The sequence below is a fragment of the Coffea eugenioides genome, chromosome 6 (assembly GCF_003713205.1).
Source record: "Coffea eugenioides isolate CCC68of chromosome 6, Ceug_1.0, whole genome shotgun sequence".
Classification (NCBI taxonomy): Eukaryota; Viridiplantae; Streptophyta; class Magnoliopsida; order Gentianales; family Rubiaceae; genus Coffea; species Coffea eugenioides.
The window spans coordinates 32,907,921-32,928,494 of NC_040040.1; the positions used below are offsets into that span (position 1 = coordinate 32,907,921).

The window sequence follows — 20,574 nt, forward strand, 5'->3', positions numbered from 1 at the left end:
CGCTTTATCGTCTATGGTTTAGTAATTTTTTACATAACTCTCATATGGTTTTAAAAATCTATATATAATCCCTCATATTTTGGATTAAAGTGTCAAAGTGATGGAAATGATCATTTGTAATGTAACATATAGAAATATCGAAATTACCCTTGTTTAGAAATTAAAATGGATGAAATGACCAAAATATATAAACATAATATGCATGACACTCTGGCCCCGTATAGTTTTATATTTTACCATATAACCTCTTATGATTTAGTGTTTACCATATAACCCCTTTATCGTTTTCAAAAAATATATATAATCCCCTATGGTTAATAAATAATTTTTAACTTTACATGGGGATACTTTTGATATTTTAGTTGACTCTGTTATGGAATACAAATTCCGTCATTTTGATACTTTAATCCAAATCATGAGGGGATTATGTATAACTTTTGAAACCATAGGAGGTTATGTAAAAAAGCGCTAAACCACTGGGAGATAAAGTGTATTTTGTCCTAGAAATTTAATGAAAAATAGTCTCTGTGATGTTGTTAGTTGAAATACCAATATTGTCCTTAATTAAATACTAAATCAAACAATGGTCTAACCATATTGTACAAAATCATAGGAAAGTTATGTGGATAAATATAAAAATTACAAGGAAATAAAGTGCATATTCATGAAAATTATGAGGAGTTAAGTGGATATTATGAACTATAGGGAGTTATATAGCTACTTTAAAACTTTAAGGGGGTGATGTGGCATTATGCAAAACTATAGGAGGTTTATACGTAATTTACCCTTCTTTTCCATGAAATTTGGTGAGGTTTTTCGTTTGAATATTTGATAAGCACGGAGGCTAGATGTCAGTATTCTTATGCCATATATATGATCCTATATTCTTAGTCTTATGAAGTTGCAGTTCAGTATTTAATGTCCAAAATGTTAGGAAAGAACCATAAGAAGAAGACAAATAAAGCCAGCAGATATTGTGTGCAACGCAATGGAGCAACGTTTACGCCATTGAGCTTCGACGTCCATTTCATGCATAACTCGCCGGGATCTCTAGGGAGTTCATTTTCTGTCCAAATTGTTCAAAGTTAAAAGAAAATCATGGTGAAACCATATAAAATGAAATGTCCATAAATACCTATTTTTCACGATGGGAGCAACGTTTACGCCATTGAGCTTCGACGTCCATTTCATGCATAACTTGCCGGCGTCTCTCGGGAGTTCATTTTCTGTCCAAATAGTTCAAAGTTAAAAGAAAACCATAGTGAAACCATATAAAATGAAATGTCTATAAATACCTATTTTTCACGATGGGATGCAGCGCCACTTCTCATTCACATAATTTAGATATTTTCAGTCCATAAACAATCATGGTTTGCCATCGCAGGTCGCGGTCGCGTCGTGGTCTCAGTTGTTCCACATCCGTCGCGGCATATCGGTTGAATATCGGGTGACACGAACATTATAACACATTAAAGTTTCCAAAAATTTTGAAAAAATTACTAAAATTAGAAAATACTAAAAAAGACACAATTTAAAAAAATATTGGAGTCGACTCCGAGTTGACTCGGATATATCGGCCGATATCATGCATCACGAATTCGAATCGGTCAATATCGGCCGAGTCAGAGCGAGTCACCGCGGATATGGTGATATCCGCGATTCGGGGATCGGTATCGTATCGATCCCTTCTGTTCCAATTATGACTCGGCCGATACGTATCGGTATCGGCCGATATGGCGAACCATGTAAACAATGGCTTTGAGATTTAGCTGGAAGCTTAGTCTGACTGCATTCTTAATGCTGGCAATGATGGCTTCTCAAGCCACATCGCGCAGCTTGAATGAAGCCTCAATGACTGAAAAACACGAGCAATGGATGGCTCAGCATGGACGCGTATACAAGGATGACGCAGAGAAGGCGGATAGATATAAGATATTCAAGGAAAATGTGAATTTCATAGCGTCTTTCAACAAAGCTGGAAATCGACCTTACAAGTTAGACATCAACCAATTTGCAGATTTGACAAATGAAGAATTCAGGGCAGCTCGAAATAAATACAAACCATGGAAAGTGTGCGAATCAAAATCATTTATGTATGAAAATGTCAGTGCAATTCCAGCAAGTATGGACCGGAGAAAGAAAGGAGCTGTTACAGGAGTCAAGGATCAAGGCCAATGCGGTAAGTCTGATAAATTTATTATCTTAGTAATTTACGAATTTTTTTAGCCAAAACTGTAACTTTCATTGATATGGGACAGGTAAATTCGTACACAAGATAGAATATCTCATTTTACGTGTTAAACTAACTACCACAGGAGCCTATGTCGGACCATTACACAAACAAAACACTGTGAACGGGATATTCCATTCCAAAGCCAATTTCCAGCTTTCATGAGACTTTGGGATCTTTCCCCATGCAAGAGCCACATGCGTAATCTCCTCTACTATAGCTTCCTTGATGCTATCTGCCAAAACTGAAGCAGACCTGAATATAGCAGCACTACATGCCCTCCAAATATGATAAATCACCACAGAAAAAACAAGCTTTTTGAACTGCTGCACGAAAGTCTCACCAGTCCAATGTTTGAATACCCACTGAAGCTCCTCCTCTAGCGTACTGATCCCTCTAAATGTCAAACACATTCTCTGAGCTTTTTTCCAAATCTTGGATGAAGTTTTGCACATAAAAAACAGACGATCAACGCTCTTTTCAGCTGCAGAGCATAGTACACATTCAGTTGACTCCACTGGCATACCCCAATTCTTTGATCTGTCTGGAGTATTCAACTTTCTTTCACATACCAGCCACAATATAAATGCAAATCTGGGAATAATAATTAGTAATTTACTAATTATTATTGATTCTGCTCCTTTTTTTTTGAGCTATATTTTTTAAGCTAAGTCATTGGCAATAAAATCTTTTGAAAATCCAGGATGCTGCTGGGCATTTTCAGCTGTTGCAGCCATGGAAGGAATCAACCAACTCACAATTGGTAAGTTGATCTCATTATCTGAGCAAGAGCTTGTTGATTGTGACACTGCTGGTGAAGATGAAGGCTGCGGTGGAGGACTCATGGACGATGCATTCAAGTTCATCATCAAGAACAAAGGCCTTACAACCGAAACAAATTACCCATATCAAGGAACTGATGGAACTTGCAATGCAAACAAGGAAGCTAACCATGCTGCAAAGATTACAGGTTACGAAGATGTCCCTGCAGATAGTGAGGCTGCACTTCTGAAGGCTGTGGCCAACTAACCTGTGTCAGTTGCCATTGATGCTAGTGGATCAGCATTCCAGTTCTACTCAAGCGGTGTTTTTACAGGCGATTGTGGGACTGAATTGGACCATGGTGTCATCGCAGTAGGTTATGGTACGAGTACTGATGGCACCAAGTATTGGCTAGTGAAGAATTCTTGGGGAAGCAGTTGGGGTGAGAATGGATACATCAGAATGCAGAGAGACATTGATGCCAAGGAAGGACTCTGTGGCATTGCCATGCAAGCTTCTTACCCTACCGGTCTAAAATGTTGAAATAATGGACGAAGCTTTCTTTCGACAAGACGACAACAATGTTTGGATTCTTTGGAAATTTCAAATGTGTCTTGTTTCATCAATTGTGCTATATATAATATCAACATTGTTGTCATTATGTACATGAAATATGTATTTAAAGATTCAAAGAATGTTTTATTTGAAAAAAATGTAATGATCACGAGACGAAGTTATCCTTAACAAAACACATATGACATGATACGTACTAGAATTAACAAAGCTGTCTAGTACTAGCACTCCGTATGATAAAAGGGAATCAAAACCTGGATCATATGTGTTTAAAGAAAGAAATCTTGAGACCCTGATAGAACCTTGTTGATTCATGTGGATTGATCTCCATTGATTTTGGACTCAAGTTATAAAAAAAAGCTCTAAAACAAATGTAAACTTCACTATTGCACACAGTTCATTAGAATATGGACTGAAAATAAAATAACAAAACTATAGGTAAGACTTAAGAGTTTTCATAATACAATCATACATATGAAAATAATTCCCGTAAATTGTTTAAAGGTAATTCTTTCTATAGCACAAGGTCTCTTTCATTCGTATACTTGTTATACTTTTGATCTAAAGTTTCTTCTCCACAATTTATATATAGAGAGGTTGAAAAATATTTGAGTTGCCTTTGCTTTGCATGTTTTTAAGCTAAATTACATTTTGGTTCTGTTTTATTTGATTCTATAGGTATACTGTTTATCTACTCAGGGTCAAGATCAAGAGGATCAATACTTAAAAAGTTGATTGTTTGTGGAACTATCCGATTGTCAATCAGGAAAGATTTCGAGCAGTTTCATTTTTATATGTTTTTCTTTTAATTTTTTTAATATTTGATATATTGCTATCGTATTGGAAGAGAGAATGGGAGAGAACAGAACTTTATCCTATTATCTAGGAGTACACCTAATTTACCACTAGGATAACAATTATGATATCATATTTACTCTGGCATATACATGACTCGCTCTTCATCTTGTGGATCATCAAGTTGCTTGTGTCAACTTTTGTGTTCAAAAGCCACAACGGTTGAGATAAGCTAGAATAATAGAGCAATTTATTATTTTTGATAGTACTATAGTGCATTTCAATGTGGTATCTAATTAGGTTTCCCCATATTGATCCTAATTCAGTCCCATGCTTTCCCATTTTTGTGATTTTATGAAATTGGATAAGATTAAGAGTTCACCTAAAAATTATTTTTTCTCTCTCTTATGAGAGCCTTTCTCTCTCTTAAAGTGAGAGCCTCTCGCCCTTTTGGTGGGAGGGTCGAAAAGTTACAACTTTTTCAAACTTTCAAACTTCAAATCCCAAAACCTCAAATTTCTAAACTTCAATGTCTGAAACAAACACAAATCTAAACAAATCTATTTCCCCATAGTTGATGCTTAGCGAGTATTGGTGCATACAAAGATATCTCCACTACGAACATGGTAATATTGCTGGGTCATCGGCTGAGAAGCTGACCGGAAGGAAGAATAGTACGTATGAGTGATCTAGCCAGTGTCTTGGCTTCTGATGGGTAGAGTAAGCTTTAGATTTACTAGTTTTAACAGTATCGAACCAACTTACCTTGCTCTTTAGTTTATATATGTGCTTTACGCTTGCAGCATTTTTCTTCATACTTTGTGTCCTTTGCACTGTAAGGCTCTGGTTGTTCTGTACTTTCTGCTTTTCTTTTTACAGCTCCAGTCCATGACATAGTGCTAGGTAGTTTTGGTTGGTGGAATACCCAAAGATCCCTTGGTGACTTCATGGTTGAGGACTTGGCTGAGATTCTAGGGAAGTTCTCTCCAGTAAGGAGTTAGGAGGGGCTGACTTGGATAGAGCTAAAATCAACTTAGGAGTGAAAGAATGCCAGTTGAGCCTTATTGGGAAAATTAAAGGAGAGAAAATAGCTAACTATACTGGAGTGAAGAGCTTTGTAACAGCAGCTTGGAGTTATCCAAAAGACCTCAGAGTTGTAGAACTAGGCCCCAACTCCTTTCAGTTCTTCATTCATGGGGAGCAAGAAAGGGAAAGGATTTTAGGGGGAGGACCATCGATTATAGATAGCCAGATCCTAGTTTTGAATAGGTGGTCTGAAGGTATTGAAGAGGACGAAAGTGCTTTTAAAGAGGCCCCTCTCTGGGTGCAAGTATGGAACCTCCTGGTGCACTGGGTGTCCAAGGAGGTAGGAAGGAAAATTGGAGCTGTGGTCAATCGAGTTAAAGAGGTAATCATTCCTCAGACAGCTAGTAAAGAAGGAAGACATATCAAGCTGCTAGTTGTAGCTGATATTTCTCAACCTCTACTGAGAGGGACAATTGTCAAGATGGAAGGCTCTACAAAGTGGGTGAGTTTCAAATATGAGAGGTGTCCAAATTTCTGTTACAATTGTGGAGTTGTAGGGCACAGTGAGAGGAATTGCAAGAGATTGGTCCTTATAGATAGAGGGCATTTGGAAAACCAATATGGTACTTGGATGAGAGCTGGGAATGGAAGGAGTTCACCCCAAAAAGAACCACGGGTTAAGAGAGTGGCCAGTGATAAGCATCACTGGAGGCTACATAATGGGACCTGGGTTGAAGTGTTGAAACAAAGACAACAGGACCCGGGTCAAAGCAGCCATGACCCATCCACAGATAAAACGAGTTCACTACATCATGCTGTGGAGATATAGGAGCAGATTACCAAGCAAAGGATAGGGGACAACTATACTAGTCAACCAAGTACAGCCCCTAAGGCTATGGTAAACAGGCAGGAAAAAGAAACAACTATTGTAGCCTCTCTTTACAAGCTGAATATGGAGGCTGAGAAGGTAGAGGGAAGGGGACTAAGAGTTGTTTCAAGTAGGGAGGAGGTTAATGCCAGTATGGAGATAAAGGAAACCTCTCAACAAGAGGGACAAGCAGTTGGGAAGGATAAAGAGAAGGAAACAGTAAAAGGAAAAGAGAACCAGGGGGAAGGAGAGTCAAGGATAATACAAGTGAAGTTACCTTAATGGACCTTATGGTTGAGGATAAAAAGAAAGAAGCTGTTATAAGACAGAGTAGGAGATTGAAGAGGCAGCTAAGATCCCTACCAAAGAGAAGAACACCTCTACAGGAGATCAACATCAATACTAAAGACTCAAGAGTACAAGGCAAAAGGAAGTTTCAATTATGTGATGAGGAAATGGTAGATGTTGAAGGCAGAGAGGTAGGGGGAAAAAGAAACAAAAAGTGTCTTGAGGTTTGTTTTAATGTACAGGAGAAAGAGGAGGAGGGGACCAGCCTACTCTGGGCCCTCAAACCTCAATGAGGGTACTGGTATGGAATTGCCAAGGTGTTGGGAGCACCTTGACAATTCCCCATCTGAGGGAGGTTTCCAACCTCCTCTCCCCAAGTATGCTGTTCTTGAGTGAGACTAAAAATAGAGAGAAATACATGGATAGAGTGAAGGAGAAGTTGAATTTTGTGAATAGTTGTGTGGTTGAGTCAATGAATAGATCCGGGGGCATGGCACTGTTATGGAAAGATGAAGTAAAAATAAAGAGATACTTAAAACTGCCTTTACTATAGAAGCTCACATGGAAGATCTTGAGACAAAGACAATGGTGGTTTATTGGTATCTATGCAAGTTGTGATAATCTGATTATGAAGAATCAATGGAAAGTGTTAAAGGATAGGAAAAAGCTGTGGGGAGAGAAGTGGATTATTGCAGGGGATTTCAATGACATTCTCTCAAATGAGGAGAAGTGGGGAGGTAGATGGAGGGAAGAGAAGAGCTTCACAGACTTCAATAACTTCGTCAATGATAACTAGCTGGTTGATATTGGCTTTGAGGGGAACCCGTGGACTTGGAGTAACAATTGGGAGGATATAGGGGAAGTCAGAGAAAGACTAGATAGAGGCTTGTGTAGCATAGATTGGTCCTTAGTTTTTGACAAAGTCAAATGCACACATGTTAATACCTTTGCGTCTGACCACAGCATGTTGATGATAGATACAAATCCAGAGACTAGGAAGAGGAAAAAAATGTTTTATTTTGACAAGAGATGGCTAAAGCGAGAAGGAATTCAGGATGTGATCAGAAATGCCTAGGAACAAGACTTTGAGGGATCAAGAATGTTCAGGGTCAAATGTAAAATCAGAAACTGCAGGATTGAATTATTAAAGTGGAGAAATAACTCCAATCACAATGCTAAAAAGAAAATCAATCAAATCAAAAGTCAGCTGGAGAAGATTAGATCTAGCATTCATGCAAGTAATAGAAGGGAGACAGTGGACCTGAAAGAGCAGTTGAAAGAGGCCTACAAGGAGGAGGAATTGTACTGGCACCAAAAAGCTAGATTGAACTGGATAAATGAGGGGGGATAAGAATACTAAATATTTTCATGGGGAGGAGGAGGAGGAACAGAATGTTAAATCTGCAAAGAGAGGATGGCTCTTGAACTGAGAATGAGTAGGAATTAGGTGAGGAAGTAGCAGACTTTTACAGGCAGCTGTTCACTAGTAATTGGAATGGTAGTGCTGAGGAGATCCTTAGGGGTATTCCATCCACCATTACGGCTAGCATGAATGATCAACTGACTAGAGGTGTTGATGAAGAAGAGATCAAAACAGCCCTTTTCTCTATGTCACCTAATAAAGCTCCTAGAATGGATGGTATGTCCCCCATTTTTTTCCAGAAATTCTGGTGTATTATCAAATATGATGTAGTCCAGGCTACCCAGAGTTTCTTTCATTCCAATTCCATGCCCAGAGCCCTGAATCATACCTTAATTTACCTCATTCCAAAAATTAGAGATCTTGTCAATCTTAAGCACTATAGACCTATTAGCTTGTGTAATGTGCTCTATAAAGTTATTTCCAAAATATTGGCTAATAGGCTAAAAGGTGTGCTCAATGTCTGTATCAGTGAAACCCAGTCTGCATTCATTCCTGGTAGACAGATCCTAGACAATGTTATTATAGCCCATGAATACATGCATTTTATGAAAAACAAAAGGCAAGGGAAGAAGGGGTACATGGCTGTTAAGCTAGATATGCCTAAACCTTATGATAGAGTTGAGTGGCATTTTTCTGAGGGCCATAATGCAAAAAATGGGATTTAATAACAGGTGGATTAGCTGGAACTAAATGGCGTTGAATGATGAAATGTGTTGAATCAGTTTCTTACTCCTTCAACATAAATGGTGAGGTTAAGGAGTATGTAGAACTAGAAAGACGAATAAGACAGGGTGATCCTCTTTCACCCTATCTCTTCCTACTATGCTCAGAAAGCTTCTCAAGTCTGCTGAAAAGAGCTGAAGAGGAGAAGAAGATAACTGGACTCAAAATTAGCAGGAATGGACCAAGACTAACACAATTATTTTTTGCAGATGATTCCTTAATATTTTGTAAAGCAGACACCAAACATGCTGAGGAGCTGAGAAGGATCTTGGAGGCTTATGAAAAGAGTTCTGGACAGTTGATCAATCTAGGGAAGTCTTCTGTCTTCTTCAGCAAGAACATGGACCATTGCAAAAAACTGGAAGTATGCTGCAGATTGGGAAATATCCAGATGGTTAATCAAGGCAAATATTTGGGACTCCCAATGGTGATAACAAGGACAAAGGACCAAATTTTTGGATTCATCAGAGACAACATCAAAAAGAACTTGGAAAGTTGGAAGCAGAAATTGCTCAGTCAAGCAGGTAAGGAGGTCTTGTTAAAAGCAGTGACTTCAGCAATGCCAACTGCTTTAAACTACCTCTGAAGCTGTGCAAGGAACTCAGTACACTGATGGCAAACTACTGGTAGGGAGACAATAATGGAAAGGACAAGATGCATCTATGCTCCTGGAAGAGAATGGCTCAGAACAAGAATCAAGAAGGACTTGGATTCAAAGACTTGGTCAATTTCAACAAAGCATTGCTTGGAAAGCAGATTTGGAGATTATTATAAACCCAAATCTGCTAATGTCCAAGGTTCTGAAAGCAAAATACTACCCTAATGGCTTCATTTTCAAGTGCAAGTGTCCCCAAAATGCCTCATGGATCTGGCAAAGTCTGATGGGAGTTAAGCAGCATGTGGAGGATGGCACCTGGAGGAAAATTGGGAATGGTCTTAGTACAGGCATTTGGGAGGACAAGTGGATAGTAGGAAACAGAGATGGAATGCCCTCCATACACAAACCTCCAGAATGTAAGGAGCAGAAAGTACAGGACCTAATCACTCAGAAGAGGTGGAATACAGTGTTAGTGCTCAGAACGTTTAATAGTGTGGATGCAGAAAGGATTCTGAGCATTCCAATCAGCTTAGCAGGAAAGGAGGATAGTAACTTCTGGATACATACCTCAACGGGGCATACACAATGAACTTAGGTTATAAGGCACTCATGAAAGATAAGGAAATCCAGGGAAGGAAAGATCAGGAGGATGCTAGTACAAGTATACATAGTACATCAAAGCAAATGTGGTCTTGCCTATGGAAACTAAACATAAAGCATAAGCTGAAGACCTTCATGTGGAAATGCATCAACAATGCTCTTCCAGTCAATGAAGTAATCTTTAATAGGATGAAGAAAGGTGATCCCATTTGTAAAGCATGTGGAGAAGGGGTAGAGACTATGGAACATGCGTTGCTGACCTACTGACAGGCCAAGCAGGTATGGCACATAGCACCTATACAGTGGGAGAGTGCTATGGAAAAACAAGGATGCTTCAAGGCCTGGTGGAATGAAAGTGTAGTCACCAGATCTAGGCAGGATGGTGCAGAACATCTTGGTCTAACAGTTAACATTTTATGGCAAGTATGGAAAAGTAGAAATGAGTTGGAATTCAACAACAAACAAAGGCATGCAATGACAACCATACTGAAAGCTCAAGAGGAATGGATAGAGTTCTGCGAAGCATACAAAGACAAAGAACAGATGATCACAGAAGAAACAACTGCTAACCAAACTCAAAGGATAGAAGTGGAGAATGCCGAGGTGATTAAAGTGAAGATTGCTACACTCAGAAGATCGAACAGTAAGGAGATTGGCATAGGAGTGACTGCTATGACTGAAGGAGATGTGGTTGTTGCGGCTTGGGCAATACATGAAAGAAGCTACAATTGTCCACAATTGGACGAAGCTGAGGCTATTAAGATAGCTATGAGTAAATTAGCAATCAATGGTTGGAGGAAAATCATCATACAGAGCTGCAACAAGCAACTACTTCAGCAAATCCATTCTGGAAGTGCATCAAATATCAAGCTGCATACTCTAGTTGAGGACATTCTTAGCTTGAAAACTTTATTTCACATGTGCTCTTTTTGTGTTATATCTAAAAGTGTTAATCATATTAGTATTAGAGTTAGTGATTATGCGTTAGATATTCTACATGATGAGGAATGGATCAATCCTCTGTGCTGTTAAGCACTTTTTGTATAGAAATGAGGGGCCTTTGCTTCAATTGTAAAGTTCAGTTGATGATCAAAATATTACTAATATCGTTTCAAAAAAAAAAGAGTTCACCTATAAAAAGCAATTCTAAATTATAATATTTCCAAACGATAGATACAAACATGTAAATTTCCAAAAAAAGTGGATCATCCATTAGTTTATTTGTGTGGATTAAGTCATATGTAACTTAGTACAGAATTTTCCTAAAATTAAAATGCCAAAGTTAAAAACAACACATAGCTTACAAAAATTCAGCTGTAACTTGGAGCTAATTTTCACCAAGAAAGATGCCAATAACACCCAAAATACTCGGGGAACAATTGAACTTTGGTTTCCCATTTTCTTTTTCTATTTATATTTTCGCCTGTGTCAAAGTAGAATAGATGATTAAACTATATTGGGACTAAGATCACGGAGCGGACCATCTGCAAATCAAACAAATAGCTAATGCCTTTCTGCATCCCCGTGAATTGAGGTTATTATTGCGAAAGCACGCTTCTAGTTCAAATAGAGCAAAAGCTTAGCTTTACTTTACTTAACAAGCATCAATCTGTTTTCCTAAAAAAGGAAATTGTCCAGAGTATATTTGTTACATAAAAGTAATGGTTACATTTTCAACTGGCCCATTATTGAAGAGGGTTTGCTTTCATTTGACAATTTAATCCAAAATATGAAACATTATATAAAATTTTGAAACTAAGTAGAGTTATACAAAAATTTGTCGATTCAGAGGGGCTAAAGTATAATATCCTAGCATAGTTTCATTAGTTTAGCATTTTCTTTTCCTTTTGGTTCTTAAGTTTATAAAGGGATAAAAGAAATACTGTGCTCCATTTTGTACAAGTTAAAAGGCGCAAAACATCCAAACAGTTAATCTGTCGAACACAATGCAGGTTTTAGAACATCTTCGTTGATAGAAATCCCAAGAATTTCTGCAAATCTTTTCATGCCTTCTAAAAGCAGAAACTTTTGTCATGTTTCGTGATTCAAACTCAATCCATTGAGGAGAACTTTCGAAATTAAATTAATCAGTTTTGACCAAACCTTGTAGAATTGCCCCTAGCATAACTAAACTCAAAGTAGTCAACCTTATTAAATTAACACGGGGACAATTATAAACATATTTTTCCTCTTCTAAGATGATGAATAACTTTTTTTTATATAGAAAAAATTATTTCATTCAAACAAATCTGCACTAATGGCAGAAAATATATCAAACAAATATGACACAAATACATATAGATTTGAAATTAATTCATATAATAGATCTAAAAAAATACAAATAAAGATAAAATTAGTGCTCCTATATATCTTCTATCCAGATGAATGACTGTAATCCAATACATCAGTATATGTTTGCTGACAATCAGATCTATTTAAAACTAGTTCAAGCCCAAAGAGAAATTTAAATCTAACAATAATAGAGAAATTGCATATTTGAGAAACTAAATTCTAGATCTACAAAATCTCAAATTTCACAAAGATAAAAATCTAAAAAACTCTCACAAGAAAAAACCCATAAGAGAATAAAACTCTGACTAGAACAATTTAGAAGAGAAGAAACTCTCATTAAGAGATCCTAGAAGAGAAAATCTCTCATTAGGTAATCCTAAGAGAAAATTTATTCAAATAAGAGAAACTAAAAACTATAAAGAGTACTTCCTCCCATAGGAAAAGACCAGATTTGGTCTTCCTCCCATGGAGAGATGAAGAAGATTTTGATGGAAGAGTTCTAGAGAGAAGGGAGAGAAAAGAGTTTTACAGAGAGAAAGGAGAGAAGAGAGTTTAAGATGATGACTAACAGTCATGCAGTAATTTATAACTACTCTTACATTAGTTGAAATAGGGAACCTTAGAGTATTCATTTTCATCATCTTTTTTCTAAGAGTATATTCTTCAATCTAATTCTTCGTTCCCTTCCCTGTACATGAGTCTTTAGAAAAACAGATCGTCTTCCTCATCCTTGACTACAGTTCATAATACTTTGAATGCTACTCTCTATTATGTATCAATTATGAAAAATGAAACTACTCTATTTTTTACCAATTAATAAAGAAATAAAGCTTCATTCTATTCCTGCTTTCTAGACAATCAATTACTGATTCGATATGCCATATTATAAACAAGAGTATCTAATTCTCAACTAGTAGCTAGCGCAGAACAATGGTGGAGATTGAACTAGCTGCAACGTCCACCACCTCTGCATCACCAACTCCCCTTTTGGTGAGCACCAGTGATTCAGAGGAGGAGGACAACGCTGAGGTTATTGCGGCTCATTGAGTCGTCCAAATGAGGAACCCCAACATCCAAAATCAGGCTTATCCTCTCACTCTCTCATTCGGTAACCTCTCTTACAACGTCAAAATTAGCCATAAACTTGACTGGTTTAGTATCTTCTCCTGCACCAATAAGAGCAACCTTTCTTCTAAGGAGACAGAGATGAAAGTTCTACTTAATGATGTCTCTGGTGAGGCACATAGAGGTGAAATTTTGGCCGTGGTAGGCCCCTTAGGGTCAGGGAAGTTGACCCTGATTGATGCATTGGCTAATCGGATATTCAAGGGAAGCTTGAATGGAATGATCACCCTGAGTGGTGAACAATTGGATTCTAGCTTACTCAGAGCGATCTCTGCCTATGTTATGCAAGATCACCTCCTTTTTCCAATGCTAACTATTGAAGAAACTTTGACGTTTGCTACCGAATTGAGGCTCCCTCAAATTCTCTCCAAATTCGAGAAGAAAAAAAGAGTTCATGATTTGATCGATCAATTAGATTATCAAACAGCAGCTCAAACCATCATCAGAGATGAAGAGCACTAAGGGGTTTGGTGGAGAACGCCGGCGAGTCTCCATTGGAATTGAGATCATAAACAATCCTATTCTTTAATTTCTTGATGAGCCAACCTCAGGACTCGACTCCACTAGTGCTTTCAAGGTTGTGAAGGTTTTACAGTGCATTGCTCAGACAGGAAGCATGCTGATCATGTCTATACACTAGCCAAGTTTTCAAATTCTTGGCCTATTGGACAAGCTGTTATTCTTGTCTCATGGACAAGTAGTCTATAGTGGATCTCCATCAAATTTGCCCTTCTTTATGGAGAACCTTGGACAACCAATACCTGCAGATCAAAACCCTTCTGATGCAATTTTGGATCTCATCTGCGATCTTGAATATTCTAGGGATGGGATTGACAGCATGGCCCAATTCAATCAGATATGGCAGCAGCAATACATGGGTAGAGGAATAGGATCAGAAGTAAAACAATCTACTGCTAAACAAAGCCTAAATTTGAAGCAAGCATTTAGTCAAAGTCTAGATTTGAAGCAAGCATTCAATTCCATTATTTCTCGAGATAAATTGGTATCTGGGACAACCTATAAGGATGATTTTAGTACTCCTACTTCAGTAGTCCCAAAATATACTAGTCCATTTTGTACTGAAATCTCAGTGTTATCAAAACGATCATTCCTTAATTCCTTTCGCATGCCAGAGGTTTTCACCTGTCGATTTGGAGCAACCCTCATCACGGGAATCATTACGGCATCATTGTTCTGGCAACTTGATAATTCTCCCAGAGGATAACAATTGCAGTCTATTACATTTGTAGTGATGGATTGGCAATTATACTTCAGGAGAGGAACATAATGCTGAGAGAAACAACTTACAATGTCTATAGACTATACTCCTATTGGCTCTCTGTCTCTGATGCACTAACCTGGCTTGCATCCTTGTTGCTCCTCTCAATCACTTATTCCGTCACTACATTTTGGGCGCCTGGTCTAGAAGGAGGATTCACAGGGTTCTCCATCTATTTGGAGTAATCTTGGCTTCATTTTGGGCTGGGAATTCATATATTCTTTTCCTCTCAGGATTGCTTCCTGATACCAGCTGTGCTTACATGATTATTGTCAAAACTTTGGGTTCCTTAGTTCTCTTCTGCGGAGTACACGTAACCCCCAATGAAATCCCACTCTACTGGATTCCGTTGCACTACTTATCTCTCAAGAAATATACATACCAGGCACTAATGCATAATGAATTCGATGATCCATCAAGATGTATTGTTATAGGAATTGAAGTTTTCGATGGAACTCCCTTTGTTGGTACAGAACCGGTTGGATTAAAAGAGCAGCTGTTGAGAGGCATAAGCCACGTTTTGGGCAAGAATATTATGAGCTGGACGTGCACGACGATTGGACCTGACCTATTGAAGCAGAGAGGGATGGCTGATATTGGAAAATGGGAATGCTTTGGGATCACCATTGCTTGGGGAATTTTCTTTAGGATATTATACTTCCTTTCTTTGTTGTTTGGTAATAAGAACAAGAGAAAGTAATGCACTTAGTCTTCTACATTGGCCGTTGTTTAGAAAATTGTTTAGTGTTGTAATGCATTTTCCAAACACCCTTTTATCTTAAATGTGTCACACCATGAAAATTGCTACACCTTTACTCCCGAAAATAATGTCCAAATTATCTTCACTATGAATGTGCCTTTGACTTGTTGATGGTTGGTTTTGACAATGAAAGTCCAGATTAGCCATTGTTTATTGAATTTCTTTTGATGTAATGACACATTTTTGTTTTTTGTTTTATTTTTTTAAAACAAAATTCCTCTTTATTCATCATGTAAAATACAAGAGAGTGATACAGCGAGTGTGGGAGGAAAGCAGGGGCAACCCCTAAGCCAACTACTGCTAACGCGCATGGTGGAAGCGGACATAAGGAACTTGAAGCCTGTCTAAATGAAGGGCCGAGCGGACCTTCATGAAGAAAAGACAGTATCTGAAGGGAGATTCAATGAGGCCATCGCATCTGCCACCAAGTTTGTTTCACGATAAATATGCGCCACAGATACCCCCAAGGCCGTTACCACTGCTTTAAGGTGGCGAATAGCATTACATAAGGGCTAGCGTGATGACATATCCGACGAAACCAAGCTAACCAGCACACTGGAGTCCACTTCCGCCACACAATTTCGACAGTCCCGTTGTTGACACAGCAACAATCCTTCCAACAACGCCAGAGCCTCCGCTAGGAGATTATCCTGCTCCCCAAATTCTTTGTAGAACGTAAAAATCAAGTCCCCCCCGGCCGAATGAACAATCCCTCCACCAGAGGCACCCTTGGCTGACACATTCACATCCGTGTTCAATTTATAGAAGCTTGGCGGAGGCTTAACCTAAGTGACCACCTGCAGTTGGGGCCTCCTCCCCCTCACCTGGCTACGTGTTGCCCACACATAATCCGCATCGCCTTTGAAGAAGTGCGGTTGCAAGAGCTGACCCACACACATTTGATCAGTGAAATTGCAAACCTGATTAATGATTTGATCCGCCGACAGGGCCAAACCCTCAAAACGAGCCTGGTTCCTCGCCCTCCAAATAAACCACAGGATCAAGAAAGGAATAATAACACGAATGTGGTTCCGCCGCACCAAGCTATGTGAGAAGAACCAAGACGCCAACTTACCTGCTACCCCATCTACCCTGTCTAGGATTCTAAACAAATTATCAAAAAAACTGCCACACCTTTGCTGCCACCGGCCCTATTACAAATAGGTGGTTGCTCGTTTCCAACTCATTCCCACAGCAGCAACACCGAGAAGCTAGCACAACCCCCCTCCGCTGTAGGAGATGATCCAGAGGCACCCATCTGTGCAAAAGCCGCCATGCAAAGAAGGACACCTTGAGCGGGACAACTGAGCTCCAGATCAAGGCACAGATAGCAGACAGGTGTCTTTTTCTCCTCACTTGCTCCCATGCCGATGCCACCGAGAACTCATCCGACGAAGATGCATCCCACACCATCTGATCCTTGAGACCAGGGAAGATCTGGAGTGCTAAGACCTTCGCCACAATGTAGCTAGGGAGATCTGTCGAAGACGGTGCTTGTCCCATCCATTATCTGTATAGAACTCCCCTACCAGCATATGGGGCCGGGCTGCGCCCAGAACCAAAGTAGCCATGGGGACCTCCGTGCACCACCTATCATGCCAAAAATCGACGAGGCCCTCCCCTAGGGACCACCGAATATTCCTCTCAGCCAGATCCCGAATATTAGCCAAGCGTCGCCAAACGGCCGAATGACGGTCAACTGTCACCAGAAGAGGATGGCTGCCTTTGATATATGTGACGACCCCACCACCCCCTAAGGCGAATCAGAGGGTTCGGCGGGCCGCCTGCCCGGCTCTCGCCGGGACTCAGTCGTTCACTAAAGTCCTCAAACGAATTACAAGAATAAACCTCAAATATACATCACATGGTCCACAAATATACATCACATGGTCCACAAATATACATCCAAGTCTCCAATAATTACATGTCACAATTGCAGCGGAAACAATTCCCAACTATACATGAAATGATTCCAAATCCAAATTGTACAACATAAAGGCCATCCATTCACGTGAATAAGCACAACAAGTCCTGCCTTCGCCTTGAGCCCTGTGGAGGGAAATAAAATATTTTTGGGGTGAGCTAGAAGCTCAGCGAGTAACCAGAAAATCGGTAATCAAATCGGTTTAACAATATTTCTTTTCAATGATGTCATAAATCACATGATAGTCCAGAAACGATTACAGCATTTACAAAACATTAAACATGGAGTATCAATAATTCAAGAAACATGTACAATGGAAAGCGATAGTAACATTCATGAAAAGGATACGTTTTATAAATAATCCCTCGTTCATCTTTTTATTCGTTCATCGTTTTATTTTTTCCGGACGTTGGCCGGTCTCCACCCATCCGGACGTAGCCGGACTCCACCCATCCGGACGTAGCCGGACTACAATGTAATACTCTAGTATACCAAATTCACCCAGGGTCACCATATCGCCCGACCGAGTCCGCTTCTGGCTCGAGTCGATCGGTAACGAAGGGCAGGGCCCAATTCAGCCAAACGGCTTACAATCATGCGCAACTAGCATTTAATCATTTATCATTGAAAATTTCATATTTATTTAGGTCGAGTGCGATAAAGTACACACTCGCCTAGAAAACTCGTTTTAACAATCATTGAAAACACTTAACACATTATCAATCAATAATAACAAGCCAATAAATCAAGGAAATACAGCAACAAGGAACACTCATATGCAAGCACGCATGATATGCAAGAAAACAGTTCAAAAGTAACTTTGGAAACAGTTTAAAGGTAACTAATGCAAGAAAACGGTTCAAAAGTAACTGTGGAAACAGTTCCAAAAGTAAATAATGCAGGAAACGGTTCATAAATAACTTTAGAAATAGTTTGAGGTCACTCACCTCCACGGCTCAGAAATCATCCATCATATATCATTGCCTTGCCCAAACCCAAGTCTTAGATCACAAACTCAATGCAAACAAATCCTTTAAAAGTTCGGACAGCACTTCCCCTAAATTTGCTTACTTTTCCAGCCGTCATGGCTTCATGGTTTCCTCATTCCAACCCAAAGGTACACACACAACAATAAGTTCATCCAATAGCCATTCAGCAAGCTCCAAGTAGTACTAGTACAAGTCAAGCTAGGGAAAAGTTCGGAAATGAAAGTTAAGCTCAAAACCAGAAAAACAGTTTTTGACGTCATTTTGCGGTAATGGAACCAAAGGCGTTACGATTGTCGGATGAAGGTACAAGACCCACCGTTTCGAAGCTAAGAGACAGGGCTACAATATTGCAGAAGGTCACTCAACCCAGTTTCGAGTGTAACCAGGTCAAAAATGCAAGATACTATACCAGAATCACAAAAACAGATTCACAGAACGCATTCTAGCGGAAACATCATAACTCAGGCTCTCCAAGTCCAAATCCAGAAATTCCAAAACCATCTGAAAGCTAAGAAACAGGGATAAATTTTATCAGAAGGCCTCAACAACCAATTCGGAAGAAATTCCTGCCAAAACAACCAATTACAGTCGCAAATCCCAATTTCGGGTAAACCAGAACAACAATAGTAATTTCGACTTTTCTCATTCTACACTACTCCGATTGACCTGAAATTTTGTAGGAACCTTTAAAATGTCATTCCATACAACTTTCATGCTTTAAGAAAAGGCCAATTCGGCCTCTATCTAGGACCTAAAATTTCGGACAGAGTGAAGAACCAAGAACCCTAATTTTCCAGATTTCTTCCAAAACAGAATTTACTTGCAATCTTCCACTTTTTCCACCTTCTAGAATCATTAAACATCATTTCCAATCATCATACATAACCACATAATCATACTCATATTAAAACAGAAAAATCCCCAAAAATAATAAAAGTTCATCCATCCAACCACAACTCAAAATATAATCCATCAAACCATCTCTTTAGCCATCACAAGTCTCTAATTTAGCATAATCAAGAACAAAGAAAGGATGGCTAGACATGATACCTTCAAATATCAAGAAAGGTGATGACTTAGGGATTTTTCTTCCAAAACAACTCCACCAAGAGCTTCAATCTTCCTTAGCTAGCAAGTTTTATGGAGTGATTTGCAATTTAATCGGTTGGAACTCAAGATTTGGACAAGAAATTGAAGTGCAAGATGATGGATTTTCTCTCTCTTTTTCTCTCAAAATTTCGTCCAAGACAAGCTAAAATGGAGAGAAATTGGGTCCAAATTGGTTTTAGTAAAGTTAGAAAAGTCTTGGTCAAAAGTCAAGGTCCAATGGTTTTGTGACAAATGGTCCTTTAGGGTTTTAATCTTATCTTTTTGTCTCTCCAATACAAATATCTTAACACATTGTAAAATAATATCACTTAATACAAAATTCCAACAAGTTGTCAAAAATATAATGCATTTACCGCACTTGCGGGTCCCACGTCCAAAATACGCTTTTAATTTCTCAAAAACTAACCGATACTAGAAAAATCATTTTAAAACTATCTTTGCTCATAACTTTATCTGGGGAATTTTTCTAATCAAGAAAATATAGAAAAGGCGGGCGTTTAAAAAAAATAAACCCTAGAAAATTAGAAAATTTCCGGGTTCTCAAACTCATTTTTTTTCGGGGCGTCACAATATACTTACTATGCATAAATTGTGCCCAAATTGTCTTGTTCTCCCTTAAATACCACCATAATTTGCAGGAGAAGGCGTCGACCACAGCGTCAAATGCTCGGAAACCCAATCCATCCTCCCCCACAGGGTAACAGACCTTCTCCCAAGCTGCCCAATGAATCCTCTTGGACTCAATGGAGTTATCCCAGAGAAAGGCATTACAAATTCTACCCAATGACCCAACCACCGCTGCCGGAGGGGAGAGGGCCTGGAGCTAGTAGATGGGGAGTGAGCACAGCACATGGCGTATAAGGATTATCTTGCCGCCCATTGAGAGCATTTTCGCGCTCCAATGAAACAATCGCTGCCTCATCTTCGCCAGCAATCCATCAAATATAGCACAAGTGAGCCTGCCCCGGAATAAGGGTACTCCTAAATATGTGAAGGGAAGTTTTTGTTCTCGAAACCCTAAAGTTGACCGCACCAGACTGCAGTGTTCATCCGTCATCTTTGACAACGGAGAAAAGGAACTCTTGGCCACATTCACCTTCTGACCTGAGCAGGATTGATAGAGCTGCAGAAAGTCCCTAATGGAGGTCAAGGCGTCAGCAGAGCACCTGGTGAAGACAATCATGTCATCCGCAAAAGCGAGGTACGGGA

At 39.2% G+C, this 20,574-nt stretch overlaps 1 protein-coding gene and 2 pseudogenes across 1 annotated transcript; all 3 read left to right on the top strand.

Annotated features, from left to right (window-relative positions):
• Window positions 1-1,752: 1,752 nt before the first annotated feature.
• LOC113774078 lies at window positions 1,753-6,215 on the top strand (annotated as a pseudogene).
• A 3,656-nt stretch (window positions 6,216-9,871) lies between these two features.
• Window positions 9,872-10,918, top strand: LOC113774079. Its single transcript, XM_027318650.1, has 2 exons — window positions 9,872-10,060; window positions 10,157-10,918. The coding sequence occupies exons 1-2, from the start codon at window positions 9,872-9,874 to the stop codon at window positions 10,916-10,918; spliced, it is 951 nt and encodes a 316-aa protein (XP_027174451.1).
• A 2,316-nt stretch (window positions 10,919-13,234) lies between these two features.
• LOC113774080 lies at window positions 13,235-15,282 on the top strand (annotated as a pseudogene).
• Window positions 15,283-20,574: the final 5,292 nt, after the last annotated feature.

Coding starts and splice junctions, on each gene's coding strand:
- LOC113774079 (XM_027318650.1), top strand. CDS start 9,872: ATGAACTTAGGTTATAAGGCACTCATGAAAGATAAGGAAATCCAGGGA. Junction 10,061..10,156: donor ATGCTCTTCCAGTCAATGAA/GTAATCTTTAAT, acceptor ACCTACTGACAG/GCCAAGCAGGTATGGCACAT.